Raw genomic sequence first — 23,580 nt, forward strand, 5'->3', positions numbered from 1 at the left:
CAGGTCTTTTGGTAAACTTGTGGGCTACCTGTGTTTCACATCTTTAACAGGGCCTGGTAACAAAGTCTTGCCACATCGATCGTATGGTTCGTCCTGAACACACAACCTTTTGTTCTGGCGAAAATTTTAAGTATTTATAGGTCTCTGGCTCGTTTTGGAGTCCTAAGTTTATAGGACTTTATCTGGCTTGAAAATGGCAGCGATCGCAGAGATCTCTACTTTACAAGAATGGGACGAAGAATGGAGAACTGTCGAAGATGACTTACTAAAATTTAAGGTCAGTGACGCGCGCCATTTGAATTCAGCTCAATAAGAATTAATCGCGACTTCTTTTGTTAGTGATCTTCTAATGATGCAGTCTTTAACTTAACCCTTTCTCCAGCGGTCATATAATGAGAAACATTAATCTAGATTTTGTCACAAAATTCTAGATAAATGGATTTGTTTTGGTTCGACTTACTAATTTTAGAATATAGTTAACCTGGGCCTTTCATCTAATCTCATTGGAGAACTGTTTATGAAACTAGGTTAACATGAACTATGAGGGCAATAAAAACTCCCCAAAGTATTAAACATCCATAATATCAGGGACTTTTCTTGTTTTCCTGCAAGACTTTACAGGCAAACATGCCATATCAGATAATTCAATATTTGGATCTTGGCCAGATTTAATATATGTATTTACTGAAAACATCGAAAGTTCAAGGCTAAGTTCAGAATAAAAGCTAGAAATGGATAAAAGGTGTGATTTAAAGATTTGACAGCGAGATAAGACAGTTTTGTTGATGTTGCCAAGATGCATTTGTTTAAGTTTGTGTAAAAGGTTAAAGGAAGATTATTTTAAAACCGATACTAAAAGATTTTTGTTTGTTTAGTGTCACCAAATTATATAATTAAGGGGTTATGCAGAAAAAATTGAACAAAGAAAAGCAAGTCCTTTGCTGCCACGGATGGAGGAGGGAATGTTTTATGACTTTTTTCCAATTTGTTTATGGTAATAATCTGGAATATATTATTATGTAGCAACTAAAGCTTACCATTGTCTTTTTCTTTTCCACCCAGACTGGACAGTTTTTAGAGTATCAGAAAAAAATGGATGAGTTTCATAAAAGTCAAAAGTCATGTTCATCTATGGTCAACTTAATGAAAAGAAAGATCAATGACTTTGATAAGGCTCTAAAAAGGTAATACGATAACAATAGTTTTCCACTAAATCCTTAATTAAGAAGTTAAATTCAATGTAGTTGCCTTCAAAAATCTTGGAGTTATGACATATATAACACAGGCGCGGATCCAGGGGAGGGGTGCATGGGGTGTGCACCCCTCCCTGGTTCGACTTTGTGCCCCAACTTCAAAGATAACCAATACTGTTTTTTTCCCTGGGATTCTAAGGGGTGTACCCCTCCCTGGGTTAACTTGGTGCACAGCACCTCTCCCTGAACAAATCCTGGATCCACCCCTGCAACAGCCACGCTACAGCACAATTTGCAAAAGTATGACCACATTGAATGTATTCACATGCTAGCTTCTATATGCTTAGGCTTTGCACTGCCAATTATTGAGCTTTTACATGTCTTATTTTGAAAAGGCAGCCAGCTTTGCATCAAAATTTTAACGTATTAAAGTCTGTATAGAAGTACGAATACAGTAAATGTGGTCATACTTTTGTGCTACAAAGTGACCTTGTACAGCTGTATGTATCTCAACTCGATCATATTCAATTTTCTTTACATTGTTTACTGGTTTTGTTTATAGACTTGAGAAGCAGAATGATACTCCAGAATCCAAAAAGGTGGTAGTAGAGCTACGCTATAGGATAGAATTGCTTGAAAACAAGATTAAAGAAGTGCAGAGATCTCTTCCGTCAAGTGCAGGGTATGTTATAGTTACATAAGAGCAGGCAGGTAGATGCTTTGCCCCATCATGTGATAGTAGCCATATAGGAGGTAGGAACTCAATTGAATCTTGTGGAATCTGGTTTATATATGAGAAAGAAATCAGTTTCTAAGGGGGAAAAGGCTCTATGGTAACCAGTTGTGCATCTGTCATGGGTGCCTTCATGGATGGTGCAAAGCCTCTATTGCTTGATATACTATTAGCATACATATGATACTGTAATAATTAATTTAACATTAGTAGTCTGTGTACAAAAAAACGTTTTTTCCCCGAGGGGGGGGGGGGGGGGGGGGGGGGGGGGAGGGGCGGGAAGCGGCTGTACACAGGCTAAACATTAGTGACGATAAATTAATTTTCTTATCAGGTCTTTTCTGAGGTTATGTTTAGGAGACATCAATGTTTCTTTATACAATAAAAAGTAAGTGATATATCACATTTTAGATATATATTACATGTCATTAAAATCATGTACCTTGTGCCACATAAAACAACAATTGTGATTTATGAATTTTCTCTTAAAATTTCCAGACTTGAATACAAAGATAACTATGAGAAGTTTAAGCTCAAGATGACAATACTTTGTACAGTATTTGCTTGTTTTAATCTTGTCTGCAATTACAGGTATGTACTTAGAGTGCATATGATGAAAGGTGCACCTGTATAGTTCCTCACTCTGACATTATAGGTTTTGCTGCCTATCATTTTGATCAATCAATGTAATGCTTTTTTTTGCATATTTTTGCAGGCTTACAGATAGTTTATTTCATGGGGTACTTGTGTGGTACTACAGTACGCTTACACTACAAGAACACATTCTAATTGCAAATGGGTCAAGGTAGTGACATGAATTCATCCTTTGGTTAAGTAACATATTTGATAAAATATGATCCATTGAATTAATAATATGGGAAGGGGGGAGGGGCTCATAACAGCAGTGGTCTGGAACAAAGCAATGGGTGGCAACTAGGGTGTTGTAGTGGTACAACACATTTTTTCCCACCACTCTGAGTTCTATGCGTTGGCCAGGGCGGTGGTCCCATTTATGCTGATGCCACATGTGAATAGAGTTTGTTTGATGTGTTGTTCTCTTCCTTGCCACATTTTTTTTAAGTTTGTGCAAAAGGGGAGGGGAGGAGAGGGGAAGGGGTGGGGGTGACTAGTCACATCCCTCACCTCCACAGCATCAGCCCCTGTTGTTTTATACATTTTAAGTTTTCTTTCAACCGTTGACAGGATAAAGGGCTGGTGGGTGTTGCATCACTACTTTTCGATCCTTTTGTCAGGATTTCTTCTAATCTGGTGAGTAAATAACAGAGATGTAACACAGGTTTCAATATATTGAATTATAAATCAGATTATATAATACATTTATTGTTAACTTTGTTATTTCCAGGCCTGACGGGATAATTTATCAGATGTTTAGAAGACAGTTTTTCCTATTTTCTTTGTATCTCAGTAAGTACATGGTTTCTTCTTGCTTTTGACTCAATGGTGCAAAACCTCCATAGGGTGGGGATACTTAAAAGGAATTTTAAAATTGACCCCTAAAAGATACCTAAGGCCTGTTTAGGTGGGTGTAGAAACTTATTGTAGCTTTTACTCCTTAATGTTACCAACTTTAAAACAATTTACTCATTTATCCATGACTGCTATCAGCAGAAGTCAGATGATGAACCAAAAATGAATATCCTGAATTATATCCTACAAGCAAAATACCCCTTCCATGGTGCCAGATTAGGCTAAAAAAATAATCTAACTTTGCATTTGCCTTTTTGTACTCTTTTCCAAGATCTCATGTATAATGTTTACAATCTAGTATAACTTGTGCATTTACATTACTTATGTAACATTCAATTATGTATTGTCCAGGTTTTGTCCAGTTAATCCAGTTTAAGTACCAAAGTGGTGTCATGTACAGATTAAGAGCTCTGGGAGTTAGCCATGGAATGGATGTCACAGTTGGTATGCAATATTACTCTCTAGCTATATCTTAGTCACCTACTCTTCTAAGCCAGATTATGATTACTTCCTACAAACCTTCAAGACTTCTCCATTCTTCAAACTCTCTTCTCTTAAAAATACCAAATTTACAATCTGAAAACTTATGGTGGACGATCCTTCTCTTTTGCTGCACCTGAACTCTGGAACTCTCTACCTCTATCTTTAAGATCCTGTCAAACTGTCCTTGAATTCAAGTCGCAACTTAAAACTCATCTGTTTAAAAACTATTTTGGTTTTTAGTTATCATTAGTTTTTGATTATCATTGTTATTATTATAGCACATAGAGCATTCATTTGGATATGCACTATATAAATGCACTATCATTATCTTACACTCCCAAACTTCCCTTATAATATAATATTCTCTCAAGCATATACAACCTTTACTGCTGTTTTCAATATTCTTCAAACTTAGTAGTCTCAAGCTGCATGCTGAAATTGGTTTTTCGCTGCCGTCAATCAAAGATGATTAGTTGGTACCTTTTATGTTCTTGACTGGCCAAAGTAAAAAACCAATTTCACAACAAGGCATTGAAATGTCTGACTTTGCAGAATATTGAAAGTCACAGGAAGGATTATACTTATTTAGAACATGCCATATTTTCTTCAGCCAATGCCACAAACATGAGAGCTCTGCAGATTGGATTGTGCACAAATGAAAGTATCTGATTGTGAAGTTGCTAAACTTTTTTCAATTTGTTTTTAGATGGATTTCAGACCTGGATGTGGAGGGGGTTGGGATTTGTTCTTCCTTTTCTTTTTCTTGGATATGTAAGTAAATAATGCTATTACTCCCATTCTGAGTTTGATAAATGCCCTCTTTTCTTATTATGAAGATATACCTAGCTAAAAACTAGTGTGAGCTGCATCGGTGTTTCTAATGAAACAGTAATGATGAAAAGGTAAATTATACACCGTGAAAAGATGAAAAATTTCTTATAGTATAGTAAGGAATGTACGTGCTATGGAACACTACAAGTTCATTAACATGCCACAGGTTTTGGTTGAATAGCTGATCATAATGCACAACTGAGCAAAAAGAACTCGACTGGAGTATTCCATTGCATTCATTTGTTTCCACCACTCTATTAATGATTCCTTATATGTTTCAGTGCCACTGTTAGGTAATTGTCAAATTTTCTTCACTATTCTTTACCAGGTTTTCCAGTTTTACAATGCCTACACTTTGGTAGCTCTTTACTACCATCCTGATTGCCGTGAATGGCAGGTAATGTTATTTAAGATACACGTACTTCATGTTCCTTTAACCTCAGCAACTTTCAGACTTCTGTATTTCGTGTCAATCAAAAATTACGTACCAGTAAATTTTGGCTGAAAGAAGCAGGGGAAGAAATAAATGACAAAAAGCTAATGTATCTGGAGCCTTTTACCTGGTTCTCAAAAACCTAAAAATCGGCATTGAAATATTGTGTATGAGAATATATATGAAATATATATTTGTTCTCGCCCCTTTCCCACACCCCTCCCCTCCATCACTTTTGGACCACTACGTAGACTAATGCAGGCCTGCAATACATGTCACTTATCTAGATTTTTATTCTCTTGCTTCTAGGTAATGGCAACAGGTGTGACCTTTTTTGTTCTATTTTTTGGAAACTTCACAACTCTTCTCTACGTATTGAAACAGAAAATGACAAAGGGCCAGAAGATGAGAGTCCCATGTGGTTAAAGGATTATCAAACAACAGAGAAAAACAAAGCCTCATATTTGAAATGCAAAGTAGATATATGGGATTTTATAGTCTTTCTCATGTGTAAATAGATGAAGACAAGCTATTTCGTCAATATTTAGATTTACTCTTCATAAGATGAGATCAAATTGAAAATAAATTTAAGGTAATTATTGAGAACTTTATGATCTGCAAACACATCTTGGCTAACACATGGCCAATGGTTAGCCAAACAGCGGCCGACAGTTGTAACACAAGCTGTGCTCTTACTGACTTTTTGAAAGATTATTGGAATAGACACAGAACTTCCAAGCATTATCATTAATACACATGAAGCCCAAGCTAAAAAAATGTTCAAATTAAGATGAATAAATTTATACAGCTTTTATAGGACAAAGGATTTTTTTTTTTGAATCAGAACATTAAATTCAAATTTAAAAAAATGAAATTATTTTATGGTTATTTTGACTCAATTATTATAGTACTGAGGACATAAACATGTGCTTCTAAATTAAAACAGTGCAAACATGCCCTTTTTCTTGTATGAGCAACACATTTGGTCAGGAGAAGAGGATTACAAAATGTGCGAAAAAAACAGGAAAAAGCCTCATAATCTGAGGAAAAAAAAACTGTTTTATTTTACATTAAAAATTAATCTAAGGACGCAGTCTGAGTAATAATTATAAATTCAACACACAAACACAGTCCAAGCTAAGTTTATTGTGGGTTTTTATTAATATCTGAACATTTTCTTAACTTCAGTAATCCGGGTGTTAAAAATATACATAACCCCTCCCTGATAATTAGGAATATAAATATGATAGAGTACAAACACTGAAAGTGTACAACAATTAGTAGTATAAAATAGTGTTAAAACAATAGCATTAGCATTATTTAGCAGTATTTTACTGGTATTTACGTTACACATTTATAAGGTTTGTACTCTAGTACTTACATGTACAATAATAATAATAATAATTTCTGCCTCTGAATCAGATTCATAAAATCTACCCGATATAAAAAACACATCTTTTGACTCTGAAAAATATATTATAGCATATTAATTTTATAATATATTATTGATATGATATATCAACGTAGTTAGAAACTCCAGTTTGTCTTATCGACCTGATTTCTGTCACTATAATAATTTAGACCACAAATGTGCCTGAATTTCAAGACTGATTGGCTGTGTAGTCAATATGATCAATTGATTACTCAATGTCAACATTTTCAGATACAACACCCAATTCTCTTAACATGTTCAATGCACCTTCCATGAGGTAGTCAACGCCCCTGTAAAAAGATTGATAATAATAATTAATTTAAATGTCTTGCTTGATGATTTTATTAGTCAAGTACCTAAAAATATGCATGCATTCGCACATTTTGAGTAGATCAAAAAATGAGTAGGTTATATTAATTGCAATCCATTTAAAACTTGTATACCATCCTACCCTGTGAGCAGAGGTTTTTTCCTGACCCTCCGTGGGCTGGCCCGACCAGCCAGCCCACAGAGGGTCAGTAAAAAAACCTCTGCTCGCAGGGTAATACCATCCTAAAGTTGGTCCAGATACACTGTAGGGTCCTTTTTGCCCCGCAACCAGCCGCTCAATGGAGCATGCTAAAAACGGTTATGCGACTGGACTAGCTACACTGCTGTTGGGGAATAACTTTGCCCTTGTTTGAAAACAGAGCTCAGCCTGATGGCCTTTGGTTGTATATATAAAACTTTGGGAGGTTGCCATATGATTCTTTATCACAGAGAAGTTAAAGCTTGTAGTATACGATACCTGTCAATGGGTTTGATGATGACAGGAATCATAGATAAGCCCACAAGAGTAGTCAACCATGTTTGGGTATGCAAGGGCATAGATCGTGCTACTTGTTTTAAGATGAACCTTGAAGACACACAAATTCTGTTGATTGTAAACCCTGGTATGATTACTGATGCCAGACCCTGCCATACTCCAGCCTCTACTGCTGTTTCTATTGTACGTCGTCTTCTAACAGCCATAGGCAATGCACTCCCCTCCTAAAGAGATACAAAATATAATAATCATGTATTTATCATCTAGTTTTTACTCCCCTGATATACTTGTTATCAGTCTAAAAACACAATTGTATAAGCTCAATCTCTATTATTATTCTATTGTTATAAATATTCTCACCTCATATATTTTGCGTCCTTTACTGATGGCATCTGCTAGGCAGTACGATGAGGCAACCACATAACTACCATAGTACAGGGACTTGGGAATATGTGTTTTGAATGCCTCTCCGACCTCATTAGCATACCCTATAAAAAAATGTATAGCCATATTTTTTCAAAACAAAATTTAAGAAACAATGTATTTTTTATAAAATGCCTTTATTCTTATCAGATTTTTTTTTAAATCAAAGCAAAGTTGCTCATCTCATGTAGAACATTGTAGTCTGGAATGTAGTCTGAGGGTAAGTGTCACGGCGGGAAACGTCACGCAAGAGAATTTCTGACGACTCCTGTACGAATTATTCGCGGTTATTCGTACGGGAGTGAAAAATGTTGGTAAATATTCGCTGAACAGACTTCCGTACGAATAACAACCGCGAATAATTCGTACGGGAGTTTAAAATGTTAATAAATATTCGCTGAACAGACTCCCGTACGAATAACAATAATCGCGAATAATTCGTACGGGAGTCGTCAGAAATCCTATTGCGTGACATTTGTCGCGAAAGTGCGTTGCTCGCTACTGAGTACAGACTCATCAAATAAGTTTGAATCAAAATATCATCACTGACATGAATCGCCTAACTGGTCTAAACAAAAATATCGTTATTAGGGTCGAAAAGAATACAGAGTTCCCGAGAAAATTAAATATTCCCAAAATATCATTTCAACATGTAAAATCGCCATTGTTTCAGTTGCGGAACAAACTATTTATAATGCTTTACTCACCTAAGTAACGAATAGGTGTATCTCTAAAAATATCTACGTCTTTGTGTCCAAATAGACTAGATTTCCAAGACATAGTCTTGTGATGTTTGTCTTCGTCCGCCATCTTTGATTGCGTAAACAATCTTAATTATTTCATTCTTGGCGATGGTTTATTATTTTTTGACAACTGCAGTAAAGTCATTAACCAGGCTTAGAGCAGCACTTGAAAATACATCAAAGTAATGAAAAACTTTTCAGCCCCAAACCTTCCGTTGCATTTTGTCGCATTTGCCCGGTCACGAACTTAGCTTTTCGTTCGGAGATCACTCGGAAGATCTTCGTAAACCATTCGAGTCACCAAAATAGAACATAGCGTAGTATGACAACAGCCAATTGCAATCCCAGACTGTTGTTTTCAAAAACAAACAAAAGCGTTCGATAAATGTTAATCTTCAGCATTTTTACGAAAATAAAAAACAACTTTGCATAACGGACAAAGTTTAAACCTTTACAGATCAATAGATATTCTAGAGAAGACTAAAGTTGCATGTAACTAGTCGCCAACTTGTATATTTGCCCAAACGATTCCATTGAAAAGATTGAGGATCAAAGAAGACTTGCTTTAAAGATGGCTGAAAAATTGTTTAACGTACACGAAAAAAAAACTAGTTCTAGTATTTGTGCAGATTCAGAAGCAGGCGCCTTGGATGCTAAATTCACTGAAAATCTTAGACTTGAGGACGGATCAAACGATGCTGAAAATAGCGAACTTCAGATATTGGTACTGTGGTAGCTAATACTTATTTTATATTTTACTTGTTTATTATCATTCAATATCAGCGTGCAAAGTTCATAATACTAGGTGTGCTTCGAAATAGAAGATTTTAATTTTTGAGTATTTCAAAAATCGATAAAAAATATTTTGAAAATAAGTAAGAATTCAATATGTTTTTTAAAGGGGAAGCAATCCGCTGCTTTAACGGACGTTGATATTGGAATGAGACAGGACCTGATGTCAGAAAAAAGAAAACGCCTGGACAGTGATAAAGATCCTAATTTACCTGTATCAGTAACAGAAGCAATCCAGAAAGACGAGAATTGTGGTAAACCCTTAGCCTTTAATATCCCAATTGAGAACTGCCATCCATCACGGCAACCACCTAAGAGATTATGCAATGTAAAGAAAAGTGGTAAAACAAGTATTGATAATCTGAACGAGAAACAGGCTTTAGCAGAAGAGAGAAGGCAGGTATGAAGGATATCTAGCAGTTTTTTGTCGCATTCTCCTCCCCCCTCGTTTGATGGACCCCTCCCCCCTGATGGAAAAGAATATCTGCTGATCAAAGTTGCCTTTACGTTATGAGATAGCCACTGATGCTGTATAATCTAATAAGTTTTGAAATGCTAAAAATTTAGATTTTTTTCTAGCACTACAAAGAAAACCGTCTCAAGAGGATACGTGAAAGACAAGAAGCTTGCCGAAAACTGGCTCAGAATGTGGACACCCTTTTGCAACAGCGTGCACTTGCTCAGGGCATGGCAGATGGTGCAGTGAAGCATATGACACCAAGTGAAATACTAGCAACTGCACATTTGGTTTCACAGAACTTCAGAGCTCTTACTATCCAGCTTGGAAATGACTTGGCAGTCAAAGACAAAGGAAAAGAAAAAATGCACAAACAATGTCAGGATGAAAACCAGGATAAAAGCGTGAGGGTTTCCTGCTCACAGAAGAAATACCCCTCGAGTGTTAGTTTTACTGTGAGTTGTGATAGTGGAAACAGTCCAGTCAAATCTAAGCTAACACCCAAACTACACCAAAAGAAAAAGAGGACACTTACTGCAGAAGAGATTGAAGAAAAACAGAGGAGAGCAGAAGAAAGAAGAAATGTAAGAACTTAAGGTCAAATTAGTATTCATGAGGGCACATAGCACCCCAAAAAAGGGGGATAATGGACTAGTATGAGAAAGGGAAAAGGGGGGGCTAATTTTGGAAAATATAAGAAACAGTGCCAATGTAAAAGGAAAAAGTGAGGAGAAGGGGAATCATTAAGATGAATAAGAACATCTCCCCTCTTCTACTGCATTGGTGGTATAACTTCTAATCCTTACCTCCTCTCATTGTTTGGCTATGCACGAGGGACCATCATTGCAGGTGGGTTGGCAAGAAATTGGTTAAAGAAATTTTAGAACCTTCACCTCCCAATTCTGAACAAAAGAACCTCTACTTCCCCCCATTGTCTCACCTATGCTCTCCCTCTCCAACTTCTACTACATAATAAACATAGTTAATGACTATAGTTAATATTAACTATGTAATAAACAAGTCCCTAAACTGATATTACTAAAGGATAACTTTCTTTCTTATAATAATTGCTTGCAGAAAAAAATGGAGCTGCGTGCACAGAGAACACGAGAAAATCGTGAAGCCCTTATTGCAATGGCCCTTGACATCGAAAAATTTGAAAAACTACAATCAGCTGCAGCCTCTGCAAACGATGTTGAAGACCTGGTGGAGCAAAATAAAAATGCAGCCCTCCTTGCTGAAAAACTTGCCAACCAATTTGACAGATTAAACAAACGATATAGTGAAGATTTGGATAGAGCAGAAAACTTTCAAATCTCTCATTCAATTATGTATCTAGGTCCCTAAAGGATTCATTATAATTTTAGGAGTGTTGAATGCAAACTAATGTGTGATGGACCAAAGTAATGGAAGGGTTCCAGGCTTTGGTACCTTTATTGATTGATTTTTCACAGATAATTAATTTTATTAAAAAAAAATGTAATACTTTTGCTGCATAACACACAATTTTAGCATCACGGTATTATGACTAGGTAAAGTGACTTTTATTTCCACAAAATTCATTTACGCCTTATCCAATACCACACTTAAAATAGTACTTGACAATAAAAATATGTACATACAATTACAATTTAAATTGAGATGTTGGGGTTAGATTCAAAATAAGCTCAACTATTGTAAATATTTTAGTATGCACACTGTTTATCAACTATTAATTTTCAGTTTTAATGTAAATTTCATGTTTTGTTTTTATACATTTTGTAAAATGTTAAATTTAGTATAAAAATCTTATTGTACACCTATTTACAAGGGTGAAAGTAGATCCATTTATAATAAATAATCAACATAATTACATAATTACTTCTATTTTAGGCTTTCTTACTATTTACATGATGTGTGAAATTTAACAAAGCATGATGTTTGGGACAGCTCTGGCAACCACCATCACGCATGTAAACCATAAAAAGGACATCTTTTGAGATCTTTTAAGGTGTTAATTATTACAGCCATTCTCAATCACACATGCCGCTCTAGTGATCGTTTTTGTCACGGCAAACAAGCTTTTGGTGGACGTGAATCAAGGCATTTCCATGACATTCTATAGGCACATACCCATATAGCTTTGTGTTTTCTGACAATGTTATGGAAATGCCTTGTGAATGACGTCCACCAAAACCTTGTTCCTCACAACATAAACATGTGATTAAGAAAACATAACATGTGATTAAGACAATGGCTGTAAAATGATATGATACCAAGAATTATTTTTATACATGATCCACACATTTGTCATAAAATATTTTTGTTAACATTTAGTAGGCAAACACTTATACAAATGCTTATTTTTTATTTGTAGAAGCTGTTTCTTTCTCAGGCACAAATTCAATACTGTCTCTATATTTGATTGCATATGGACCCTCAGACTGAAAAAGTTCTGCACTTTTTTCTTCTTTCTCGTCATAAACAGTAGAAATTACTGCTTCTCTGGTTGGTCTTGCTCTCTTGTGAAATCGTTTTAGTTTCTCTCCATAGTAGCCCAGTCCTCTTTTACTTTTTGGCTTTTGGCCATCACTAGGAATAGGTTCTGTTATCCCTACCTGCGAAGAACCTAGACTTTGTCCTTCTTTCCAGCCTTGCTTCCTCATGACTTGTCCTGCAATGCCTCTGGTATGTTTTTCAAAACTTCCAACTTTGTTCAAATCAATATTTTTTCCTTTTCTCCATTGTTCTTCTAATCTTAGCTGAAGCAAAGCTCTAGCATCCGTGTCACCACCATCTAGAAGGTATATAGAAAAATGTTAACTATGACTATCAATATTAACAGTCATGGGGTGGGGGGCGGGTTTCCAACTGGGGTGGGTATGAAAAGCAAGGAAACATCACGGAGTAGCAACAGGACAGTAAATTCAGAGGTAAAACATTTACGGGTATTACTACTCTTCTCAGTAGACCGAGGCAGCTGGAATTTTTTAAAGGCCTTTGTAGCGTCTGTTATGTAATTCAGAAGTACATTTAAAACTGACAACGTGATGCCAATGTAACACCATGTGGACAAGTTTTTACACTACGTGATTAAAACTTGACTGAATTTTGATCACGTGGTGTAAAAAACTTGTCCACGTTGTAAAACATTGGCATCACGTGACCGATTTGAAATGTACTCCTGGATCACATAAAAGATGCTAAGAACGCGATAAAAAAAGCACAACTGCCTCGGTCTAGACTGGGAAGAGTAGTACTGGGACAGTGAGTGCAAAGAAAATATGTGCAGCAGTCCTTTGCTAAAGGGAAAAAAAGAGAACAAAAGGGATGTAAACATTATTCACCTTCTTCCTCATAGATGCTCATATCAACATCCCAGTCATCCACTGTCTCTTCATCAAAATCAGCTTCCTCTTGTTGTTTCCAAAATGCTGCATCTGTATACCACACAAGACCACTTCCTCCCTTTTCCCACTTCAGTTCAATGTAATCCTCAAAGAGTCTTTCTTTAGTCCTTTCTTGGCTTGTCACATCATTGTGAAGAGCTTCATGTCTGTCCCATTCCTCAAGTTCACCATCAGAGCTATCTTTCTCGCTCGTATTTTCATCCAGTTGAGAATTATTCCCCTTAAAAGATCTCTTGGATTTTTTGTTGGTAGAATAACTGCAGTTTAAAATTTCACTTGGTTTTCGAAGAATGTCTGATTTTTGGTTATGACTAGTGCTTTGTGTGGAATCACTTGAATCAGATGAGTTTTTGATGTCACAAGCATATCTAAATTCCCTTTTGCTGTCTACACTTTTTTCACCAGTTTCCTTAACATCAGTAGTCTTTGGTATTTCTAATGTTGATTCATGAGATAGCCGAGAATCAACTCTCTCATCATTGTCATCATTTTGTTCATCATTTCCTCCCAGATATCCATAATCAAATGGCACATTCCCATATTTTCGTTTCTTACATCTTGGAAAAGTCAATCCCAATTTCTTAATCAAGTGTGGAGGAAATTTGCATTTTCGAATTAGGTCTATGAAAACGCACAAAGGTGTTCCAACATTGCCATTTGGCATAATAGATGGAGGGTTAAGTTCTGGGAGCCTTTTCAAGTCATCTTGTGCAAATTCTTCTCTGGTTCTTGTGTTCTGTAGTTTTTCTTGTTTTGTTAGGTAATGACTTTCACTATCATCTGGAAAAGAATAATAATAATAATAAGCATCGCAACAATAACATAAAAACACAAAGATGAGAGAAGGATTGAATAAAAGTCTTTTCCATTACAGCTGTTAGCTTACTTACCAAAGATGCAATTCAATCGTATTTTTGAAATACGAGCTTTTTGACTGAACAATTTTCCCGTTTTATCAACCCAGTTTTCCCCATTATACGCCTTAATAAACCCGTCCATTTTGTCCTCGTATAGTTTTACGATACAACAGCAAGTATTTGGAATTTCCTTCTTGTCCTGCGTAGAATTTCTTTGCTTGTCATCTTTTTGAACTTCGGGTCTGTGTCGATAATGAAAACACAAGAACCCCTTCTCCTCCACAAACTGGGAAAAGAACGCACGAACATCAGCTGAATGAAGCTCTGTTAGAATGTTTCCGACTATACCATAGCAAATTCGATCATTTTCTGTATTTTGATGGTCCTTTTCTTCGTCCATTCTTAGAAAACGTTTACAAGTCAAATTTTTTGTTACCTCTGTCCGCCATTTTGAAAACGAAAATAATACGTCATACTTTTCGATGTAAAACTGCTGATCATTCTGCAGGCTCATAAACACCCAGAATGCACTTGGGGTATGAGATTACTGTAACCTAGCAACAGTTCCTCCAAGTTGTAAGCCATGTTTTTGTGAACATTGGATTCGATGATCAGAAGTTCATCGCTGCTGCACTTGATAAATAGCTTTAAATATGCCGATAACTAAGCATCCCAAGACTACTGAGCCTCTCTGGAAGGAGTGGGACTACAAGGCGCAGAAGAAAGGCGTACATAATACGGTTTATTCGGTAAATGGAGATCAGTACACGGGAGAATGGAACAACAACAAAAAGAACGGTGAGCTTATAACTCATCGTCCACCAAATGTTATAAAATTTGCTAGGTTCGGACGATTATTGATCGTCTTTTCTTTCTTTGACTTGTGTGGCAGGCAAAGGAACAATGCAGTGGAAGAAGAGTCGTACAATCTATGACGGCGATTGGAAAGATGACAGAAGATGCGGCTTTGGGACATACAGTGTGCGAGACGGCACTGGGTTTAGAAAAATCTATTCAGGCGGATGGAAAAATGACAAAAGACACGTAAGTTAACGAGATGTCTGTTGTTCAAATATGGTGTGATTGGTAAACAACCCTCTCCCCCCTCCCTTCCCCCCCTCCCAAAAAAAACAACTGTGGATTATGAAAATAATATGGGTATAACGACCTTCTGACACAGCCTCCTTTGCAGGCAACTCTATCTAAGTCCATTCTCTAGCGTGTATAACTCTATGGTGGGCTCATTGCCAATGAAACACAAGAGTTTCCTGGCTCTGCCTGCAAAGGGGTCTACTTCTGGATTAATTTTCTAGTTTAAAACCAACATCAATTTTTCCACTTAGGGATATGGAACAAATTTTTATTCAGCAAATGAGTATTATGAAGGGGAGTGGTATGCAGATCAGCGCAGTGGATGGGGTCGTATGTATTATGCTGATGGAGCAGTCTATGAAGGTGAATGGTATGATGACAAGAGAAATGGTGATGGAATGTTAAGATTAGGTAAGCATTGTATGAATTAGGCTACCTGTGTTTCACATGATTCTGTTTAGGATCACATGCCCACTCCCATAATGGAGCTTGGGCTGCCTGTGGTTGCATGGCGAAACAATAAAATCCCTTTGCTCTTAGGAATTGAATTTATTCTCATGTAAATTAAACGATCATATATTTGTTTCTGCCATCTAACATGGCTGCCATCACCTGATGGTGCAAAACCTCTAGAGGCCATTTGCAAAAAAACAGTAAGGCATGCTGATATATTATTTTGATTATAAATCAATTCAGCCAAAGGTCCCCATGGGGATGGCTCTGCTGGATGGTACATGTACAAACTTTAATAATTGCTTTGTATCTTGAAATCAAAAAGTACCTTAAAGGAAAAAAAGCATTTAGAAAAAGGTTTACGATATGGCATTAGTAATTGGGCAAGTTTGAATTTTTTTGCCATTCAGTAACAGTCATGTGTTTATGTCCTACAAATGAGCTCAATACTATAAATTGTATTTTTGCCTTACTTTGATATTTTATTCCTAGCAAATGAAAATCGTTATGAAGGAGAATGGAAAAATGGGAAAAAGCATGGAAAAGGAAATTTCTTCTACTTAGACAAAGGACAAGTTTATTCAGGAGTATGGGTTGAAGATATCCCAAAATGTGGAAGCATGGAAGATTTTGGTCGTGAGGGAGCCCCCAGCCCTACAACTTATCCTCTTCCAGAGGTACAGTTTGTTTTCACTGTAACTGGCCAAGTAAAATTCCATACAAATTTTTTTTTGCTATTAACCTTCCTCATGTACAGCAGAGGTGCAGCTTATTGGGGTCAAACTGAAAGCAATGAGAAGGTACCTCTGGCAGCCCAATACAGTCAATGTATTAAGGTCCCTGGAGCTTAGCTGTAACCAGTTTGAATTAGTTAGAGTCAGTTTGAGGGGAGGGAGGAAAAATTGAATAGAACCAACCAACTCAGCTAACACACAGCTACTGGGATTCAAACCCTGGACCTGAGAGCCATCCATGTCATCCTGTTAATTATGTCCATTATAGGGTTCCATATTACAGTCAAAGTTAATAATTATTAGTCACAGCAAATTGTGTATTAGTGTAAAATGAGTAGGGGATATTTCCACATTATTTTCCTCTTGGGATTATGGAACACAAGTCACTCATTGTTGCTAATTATTTTCATTTTAGTGTAAATTACAAGATCTCAAGACTGTTCTTAAAGAAACAGAGGAATCATTTCTTGATGATCAACAGTGATATCAATTTTTCTGATCAAATTCTTATTATTAAACGAACGAAAAAATGAAAGGAAGGAATGGTTCATTAGCTCAAGATAGGAAAAATGTAGAATGAAAGAAGATGAAGACACTTAAAAAGATAATGATAAAAATTTCAACTTGCTCTAAGATTTCTTAAAGTTTTAAAGAACCTTCAGATTGATACTGTAAATATTTGCATTTCTCATGATCTTTATTCTAATTATGATAATGTACATACTGATAGTCTAATATCTTTAGTTTATATATTTTGTTAATAAATCTACATGTACATTATTATCATTCTTAACAAAATAAATTAGTATGAATTTCAAGTGTTTATTTATAAAAAAGATCATCTTGATATATATTGGCTTAGAGTGCATGCCATACACATATATATCACTACTTGTTTAAATTAGCTAGCAGATATGCTTTTACTCCGATGAAGGACTAGCGTCTGAAATGTCAGTAAATTTTTTCATTTTTTTCAAGGTGTATAATTTACCTTTTTATCATTACTGTTTCATTAGAAACACCGACGCAGCTTACTCTAGTTTTTAGCTAGTTATCTCTTCTTATGCAATTACAGTTAATCTACATCACGTGGGACCAGTATTTCTAACGTTTTGATTGGACTTTCAGCAGCTCTGTCAACACTCGACTCTGGCGATGCAATTACTTTTAACTTAAAAAATACAAAATTTCAAGCTAATTCTCAGCCATGTGGTTGCTAATTCTCAGTGATGTGGTTTTGAAGTGAATTCTTTTTTGATAATATTTCACAATCATTCCTGATTGCATGTTCAAAACTTAATTTTTTACTGAATGGTATTTGAAATATCAGAGTCGGCTGATTGGAGATTTGAAACTAAAATATGAAGTCTTGAAATCTACATTTGACTTCTCGGAATTATTGGTCACACGTGACCTAGATTAGCTATAACATTCACTAAAATATATTTGACAAATATCTCTTTATAATTCATATCCCTGACAGCAGCTGAGCACTAGCCAAGAACCTATTGGTCAGCTACAATAAACATTCTATGAACAGCACAATACATAGCTGATGCCAATACAATAAACTTATGAAAAGGCAAAAACTCCAAATGCAATAATCAAACTTATGACTAGATTCTAACTTTCTGAAACTACAAATTGTAACCTACCACGCAGATATCAATATCTCAATCATACAACATTGCCTTTAACTGCGAAGTGGGTTTTGGTGGATGCCAAGCAAGGCAATTCCATAACAGTCCATATAGGTGCATGTTACAACAATGTTATTTATGGAAACACTTTGATTGACAACCACCAAAACTCTTTATTTGTTGTGACAGAAAATTGTACAATTTTGCGTGCGATTGAGAAGTGCTGTAGGTCCAATGTTCGATTTTTTTTCCTTTTCCTTGGTTCAATTTGTGTGGAGGTTCAATGTTTTTTTTTCAAGCTAGTCCCAACAAGTAAATATGGAAAGAACACATTCACATCCCTCTTCTCTTTTCTCATTTTGTCATCATTTGGAAGAAGTTGTAATTTAAGAGAAGTCCCTGTCAGGGAAGAGAGCTGGTGCTATCAGAGTCCAGGTGTAAACCAATAAGCACAGCCAACTGGACACCATCTTGATCCATACTGCTGCTTCACTGTAGCTTAGCTGATCGAAGCTGGCAGATTTGCCAGGCCTATCAAAACAACCATAAACTTGTGTTAAAAATTTAGCTAAATCTCTCTACACAATGGATAAAATTTTTTCCAGGGTTTTCATTTAAGGGCAGGGAAGGGAGAATGCTCTGGTTTACACTTGAGCAAAATTCTCTGGCTTAAACTACCGCTATTAATAACTTTAAAAAAATCTAATGTGTTTACAAATCCTGGGTGGATGGTTTTTTTAATTATTGCCTAACAGGTTTGATAAACCCAATTGATAAAGCAGCTGATAGATTGAATTAGATATAGAAGCTAGTTGCTTTTTGTGGAGGGAGGAGAACCAGGAGGAAAAACCCTCGAAGCACAGGAAGGAACCAACAAACAACTCAACTCACATACGATACCCATCCTGCCAGGGCTTGAACCCTAGTAATATTGGTTAGAGGCTGCGCATTAGCAGTGCATGCCACCCATGCTTCCCCTTAGTAATAACTGTAAACTGTTCACATGGTCTCCATGTTTCTCTGGCAGTTGATGATCTTCTCCTACTTTTTCTAAAATTAATTAAGACCCTGTTATTTTAAAAATAACCAAAAACAAAGCAGCGGCAAAATCTTGGAGCAGGAAAAGAGGATACTACCTGATTTTATTCTAATCTATGAGCCTTTCTTTTTGTTTTTTGTTCTCCCTAGGTTTAGTAGGAATACCCCATAGATAATAAATAAACATGCACTTACTTGTACCAGTCTGTCAGAGTCATCATAACGTACAGACTTGCCAGGAACAGCATGAAATGATAAAAGGAGTAACTATATGCCACCCCACTTTCTTCATCATCATATACTTTTGGGTCACTTCCTCCTTGTTCTACCAGGCCAACATCACTTCTGGTCTCTCCTGGTCCATCTATGACCGTTTGCTCTGTATCAAGGCTTGCAGGGCTTCCTCTACTGTTCTTGTTCATGCCAAGCCGTCCAACCTGTGAGTTGCTGGAAGTGCGAATACTAGCATAGATGACCATTAGGAACATGAGGATGACTCCAATGACAGCTTGACTGTCAAGTCCTCCCACTTTGATTTGGCTTGAATACATGAAGTTGCAGTTTTTATCTGAGGTAAATAAAATGATAACAAAAAGGTTCAGGACTCAAGATGTTTTGTTGATCAGATGTTTATCACCCACAACTAACAACGTTGACAGTCACCACCACATTTGAAGTGAAGTTTCAGTTGTCAATAATAAGGCAAAAATATGTTAGCCATTTTTACACAGACTCATTAGATTGGTATTATTTGTGTAAAGTGAGCCTACCTGGTTGATAGGAAAGGGCTGACCATGTCAAAAATACTGTATATAGGGTTACAACAGAAGACTGTAACAGACCTATAAATATATGAAACAATGGGGAAAAAATGAATTAAAGTAACCAAATTGATGGATGGAATAATAGAGAGGTGGACAGACGAAAGGATGGAGACAGACGAAGTGGTGGATAATAATTGGAAGAATGGGGAGGAGGGGATAAATGAATGGGTGGGGAGATGTATGGATCTGTAGACATCCAGATAAATAGATTGTTGGAGGGATGAAAGTATGGATGAATGGGTGTGAAGATTGATGGATGAATGGGTGTGAAGATTGATGGACAGATGGATGGATTGGCAGCTTGATTGATGAGAACAGATGAGGGCTTAAAATAATGGCCTCACATCGCACAATGCCTTGCAAGAACTGGGACTTGTCCGGTTAAATCTACAGTATGTCTTGCCAGTCATTTTCACCAATAACCTTTAGCCAGGAATGAAGCATGACTAAGCTAAAACTACTTTGCCCTGTAATCATGACTAGGGACTGATGTTTGGCCATTTTTTTAAGTACATCAGATGATAAAATATATAAGCTTTTGTACCTGATGTTGGGAGCTGTTCTTGGACCTTGGGGTGAATAGCTAGAACAGATGCCACCACACATAGGATAAGGTTAAAACTGATAAAGAACTTGTTAGTATGGCAGGATGATACATCAGAAACAGTGAAGTAAACATAGAGGCACACAGTTCCGGCAATGGAGATTCCATACATCAAGAAGGTGAAGCTCAGGAGAAGGACTGCCCAGATTTTGGATCCTGACTCCTCCATCTTTTCAACCCAGGAGCTGTTCCATGAGTGAGCAAAGTCAACGAGCAAGATGAGTTGGATGATTATGAAGAGAAATGCACCAACCAATCCAACGTACATCCAAACTGTGAAGATTAAATTTCAAACATGACTCAAGTTAATAAAGTAATCCATGCATGCTCACCATAAAATACAACATGGTTCTAAAGCAGGTTCTCAATCCTCAAAATGCTGACAGTATGCATCCAAGTTCAATTAAAAACAATGAATAATTAACGAATAGACCTACAGCCCGAATGGTCTATGAGTCAATAGCCTATGCGGTGGTAGACAGATGTTTTCAGTCTAAACCTACTAATCAGCCAAATAAATGCATACAACTAATTTTCGCTATCATCATCAGGGGCAGTGGATGGGGTGGGGCAGGGGGGTTACAACTCCCTCCCCTCCCCCACTATTTCCCTTTTCACAAAATAGATTTCTATATTTTCCAATCGATCTTAGCCCCCCCTTCCCACGTTTCCCCAAACTAATCTCATATATTTCACAATCTTAGACCCTCTCCACTTTTAGGGTGCTCCACAACCAATGATCATTAATATACCACTATAGTAACTTAGCCAAACAGAGCACAGAATTGGTGATAGAACATTAGTAGGTTTATACAAATGCTGGATAGTCTTTTGACTGATGCAATTTATACTTAAAAGCCTCTATGTATAGAAGAGAACAGACAAGGGTACCCTGACAAGCAACTCTATTAATTACATATGACATCAAGCCCTGCTGGAATCAAGCCCAGGTCACAACCCTCTCACCACTAAGATGCTATAATATAATGAATATGATGCTACTAAAGTTCTGCACAAGCTTCAGCATGTTCGCCTTCAGTACACTCTTTAATATGGAGTAATCAGACAAACCTTCTGAGAATTGTCCATTGGGGATGAAGAAAGCACCAACAATCAATCCAATGAACAGGAGAATCTTGATCCCCCAAAAACCATTATGTAAACCTGCTCGGCAGTCCTTACTGTTGGAAACTCCATACATAATAATGCAAAACAGCAAAAAGAAGGCTGCCATTCCCAGTCCAATCCGGTAGACAGCCAGGTATCCAACAATATTATCACAGGTGCTACCAGTTTTCTATTAAACAGGATACATAATGCGATATTAGAAGCATGATTGTATTTCACCCATGACTGGCAAAATCTAATGAGAGATGTCTGTGTAAGTCAATTATACAACTTTTCCATTTACTTTCAATTAACACAGTCATTAAACACAAAACACCTCCTAAATAAAGGATGTAAAATACATGATAAAGCAATAACAGTAAATTCTATATTACTTGCAAAATATTCGAAAAGCAAATTGGCAGCTTAAATATTGTTTTCAGTTAAACCACAACAACAACAACATTAAGATGAAATGTGGTTAACACTTTTAATTTCATTTTTTCCAAAACGCGAAGAGAAAAAAAGCCTGCCTTCGACTAGAAATCAAAGCGGCAATAACTTAACTATCGTGTACTGTATTTTGGTTGAATATTGGTTATTTAAATACTAAGAAAATCTGATTTTACAGTTGGAAGAGGATGTCGTTTTGGCATTTTATTTGTGTCCACGACGCTTCCTTTGTGTTCACTTTTTGCTTTAAGAAAATGATTAGATCCTAAACTTACCTCACAAAAGTGGGGAATAGAATTCAGTTTTTCTCTTATTCCAGGAATGAGAGTGATACATGACGCAATTAGACCAAACAGAAGGAACAACGAGTATACAATTCTCGTTGACGTCGAATTCCTGCATGTTGGACAAGACTTGCAGCACAAGCCACACGCAGCTGAACCACAGCAACATGCAAGATTTGCTGCACAACAAGCTGCCGAACAAGCACCCAATACGGCACCCATCGTAGTATTATTTTAAAGGCGAACAGGAAAATACTCTACTTTTCAATCTTTTTTCGAGGAAATCAGACGGACTGAATTGAACAAGATCCGAAAGTGCAGGCAAATTTACCTGGTGATAGGTCGTTACTTCATGTATGACCACACGAATTGGCACTATCTTGGGGTTGTGTGTTGTGGTAGTGTTGCATCGTTCGGTGTCACCTTTAGTGATCCGTGTAGGGGCAGCACATGTAGTTGGTGTAATACCCGTAGTACCCGTGGTAGGTGTATTACCTGTAGTACCAGTAATACCTGTAGTATATGTAGTAGGTGTAGTAGATGTAGTACCTGTAGTATCCGTAATACCTGTAGTACCTGTAGTAACTGTAGTAGGTGTAGTAACTGTAGTATCCGTGTAGTACCTGTAGTACCTGTAGTACCTGTAGTAGGTGTAGTATCTGTAGTAGGTGTAGTATCCGTAGTACCTGTAGTACCTGCAGTACCTGTAGTAGGTGTAGTATCCGTAGTACCTGTAGTACCTGTAGTACCTGTAGTATCTGTAGTACCTGTAGTATCTGTAGTAGGTGTAGTAGATGTAGTATCCGTAGTACCTGTAGTACCTGTAGTAACTGTAGTAGGTGTAGTACCTGTAGTATCCGTGTAGTACCTGTAGTACCTGTAGTACCTGTAGTAGGTGTAGTATCTGTAGTAGGTGTAGTATCCGTAGTACCTGTAGTACCTGTAGTAGGTGTAGTATCCGTAGTACCTGTAGTACCTGTAGTATCTGTAGTAGGTGTAGTAGATGTAGTATCCGTAGTACTTGTAGTACCTGTAGTACCTGTAGTATCTGTAGTAGGTGTAGTAGGTGTAGTATCCGTAGTACCTGTAGTACTGTAGTATCTGTAGTACCTGTAGTAGGTGTAGTATCCGTAGTACCTGTAGTACCTGTAGTACCTGTAGTATCCGTAGTACCTGTAGTATCCGTAGTAGGTGTAGTACATGTAGTATCTGTAGTACCCGTAGTACCTGTAGTACCTGTAGTACCTGTAGTATCCGTAGTACCTGTAGTATCCGTAGTAGGTGTAGTACAT

General features: G+C 36.9%; 6 protein-coding genes across 6 annotated transcripts; 3 read left to right on the forward strand and 3 right to left on the reverse strand.

The window, feature by feature from the left end:
- The first annotated feature begins 60 nt into the window (after window positions 1–60).
- On the forward strand, window positions 61–6,921 carry LOC116287141 (transmembrane protein 120A). Its single transcript, XM_031693782.2, has 12 exons — window positions 61–277; window positions 1,063–1,184; window positions 1,756–1,875; window positions 2,261–2,314; window positions 2,425–2,517; window positions 2,642–2,731; window positions 3,130–3,195; window positions 3,290–3,351; window positions 3,766–3,858; window positions 4,604–4,668; window positions 5,057–5,125; window positions 5,471–6,921. Exons 1-12 carry the CDS (start codon window positions 194–196, stop codon window positions 5,585–5,587), a joined length of 1,035 nt encoding a protein of 344 aa, XP_031549642.2. The 5' UTR covers window positions 61–193; the 3' UTR covers window positions 5,588–6,921.
- LOC116287151 (mitochondrial fission process protein 1) lies at window positions 6,288–8,821 on the reverse strand. Its single transcript, XM_031693795.2, has 4 exons — window positions 8,529–8,821; window positions 7,759–7,886; window positions 7,381–7,622; window positions 6,288–6,883 (listed from the first exon to the last, which is right to left on the reverse strand). Exons 1-4 carry the CDS (start codon window positions 8,629–8,631, stop codon window positions 6,802–6,804), a joined length of 555 nt encoding a protein of 184 aa, XP_031549655.1. The 5' UTR covers window positions 8,632–8,821; the 3' UTR covers window positions 6,288–6,801.
- Window positions 8,822–8,952: 131 nt separating this feature from the next.
- On the forward strand, window positions 8,953–11,792 carry LOC116287111 (uncharacterized). The gene is made up of 4 exons (XM_031693740.2): window positions 8,953–9,288; window positions 9,466–9,756; window positions 9,936–10,397; window positions 10,891–11,792. The coding sequence occupies exons 1-4, from the start codon at window positions 9,136–9,138 to the stop codon at window positions 11,158–11,160; spliced, it is 1,176 nt and encodes a 391-aa protein (XP_031549600.2). The 5' UTR covers window positions 8,953–9,135; the 3' UTR covers window positions 11,161–11,792.
- Window positions 11,793–12,110: 318 nt separating this feature from the next.
- On the reverse strand, window positions 12,111–14,500 carry LOC116287106 (G patch domain-containing protein 3). The gene is made up of 3 exons (XM_031693724.2): window positions 14,093–14,500; window positions 13,140–13,982; window positions 12,111–12,589 (listed from the first exon to the last, which is right to left on the reverse strand). The coding sequence occupies exons 1-3, from the start codon at window positions 14,457–14,459 to the stop codon at window positions 12,153–12,155; spliced, it is 1,647 nt and encodes a 548-aa protein (XP_031549584.2). The 5' UTR covers window positions 14,460–14,500; the 3' UTR covers window positions 12,111–12,152.
- Window positions 14,501–14,623: 123 nt separating this feature from the next.
- On the forward strand, window positions 14,624–17,311 carry LOC116287089 (MORN repeat-containing protein 3). The gene is made up of 5 exons (XM_031693701.2): window positions 14,624–14,857; window positions 14,952–15,103; window positions 15,403–15,562; window positions 16,097–16,281; window positions 16,754–17,311. Exons 1-5 carry the CDS (start codon window positions 14,713–14,715, stop codon window positions 16,820–16,822), a joined length of 711 nt encoding a protein of 236 aa, XP_031549561.1. The 5' UTR covers window positions 14,624–14,712; the 3' UTR covers window positions 16,823–17,311.
- Window positions 17,015–22,617, reverse strand: LOC116287080 (putative serine incorporator). Its single transcript, XM_031693691.2, has 6 exons — window positions 22,280–22,617; window positions 21,516–21,741; window positions 20,385–20,717; window positions 19,787–19,858; window positions 19,212–19,584; window positions 17,015–18,509 (listed from the first exon to the last, which is right to left on the reverse strand). The coding sequence occupies exons 1-6, from the start codon at window positions 22,508–22,510 to the stop codon at window positions 18,365–18,367; spliced, it is 1,380 nt and encodes a 459-aa protein (XP_031549551.2). The 5' UTR covers window positions 22,511–22,617; the 3' UTR covers window positions 17,015–18,364.
- Between the last annotated feature and the right edge of the window lie 963 nt (window positions 22,618–23,580).

Source organism: Actinia tenebrosa, unplaced genomic scaffold (assembly GCF_029948245.1).
Source record: "Actinia tenebrosa isolate PJP-AT-01 unplaced genomic scaffold, QUT_ActTen_1.0 PGA_scaffold1__47_contigs__length_23844297, whole genome shotgun sequence".
NCBI classification, from domain to species: Eukaryota; Metazoa; Cnidaria; class Anthozoa; order Actiniaria; family Actiniidae; genus Actinia; species Actinia tenebrosa.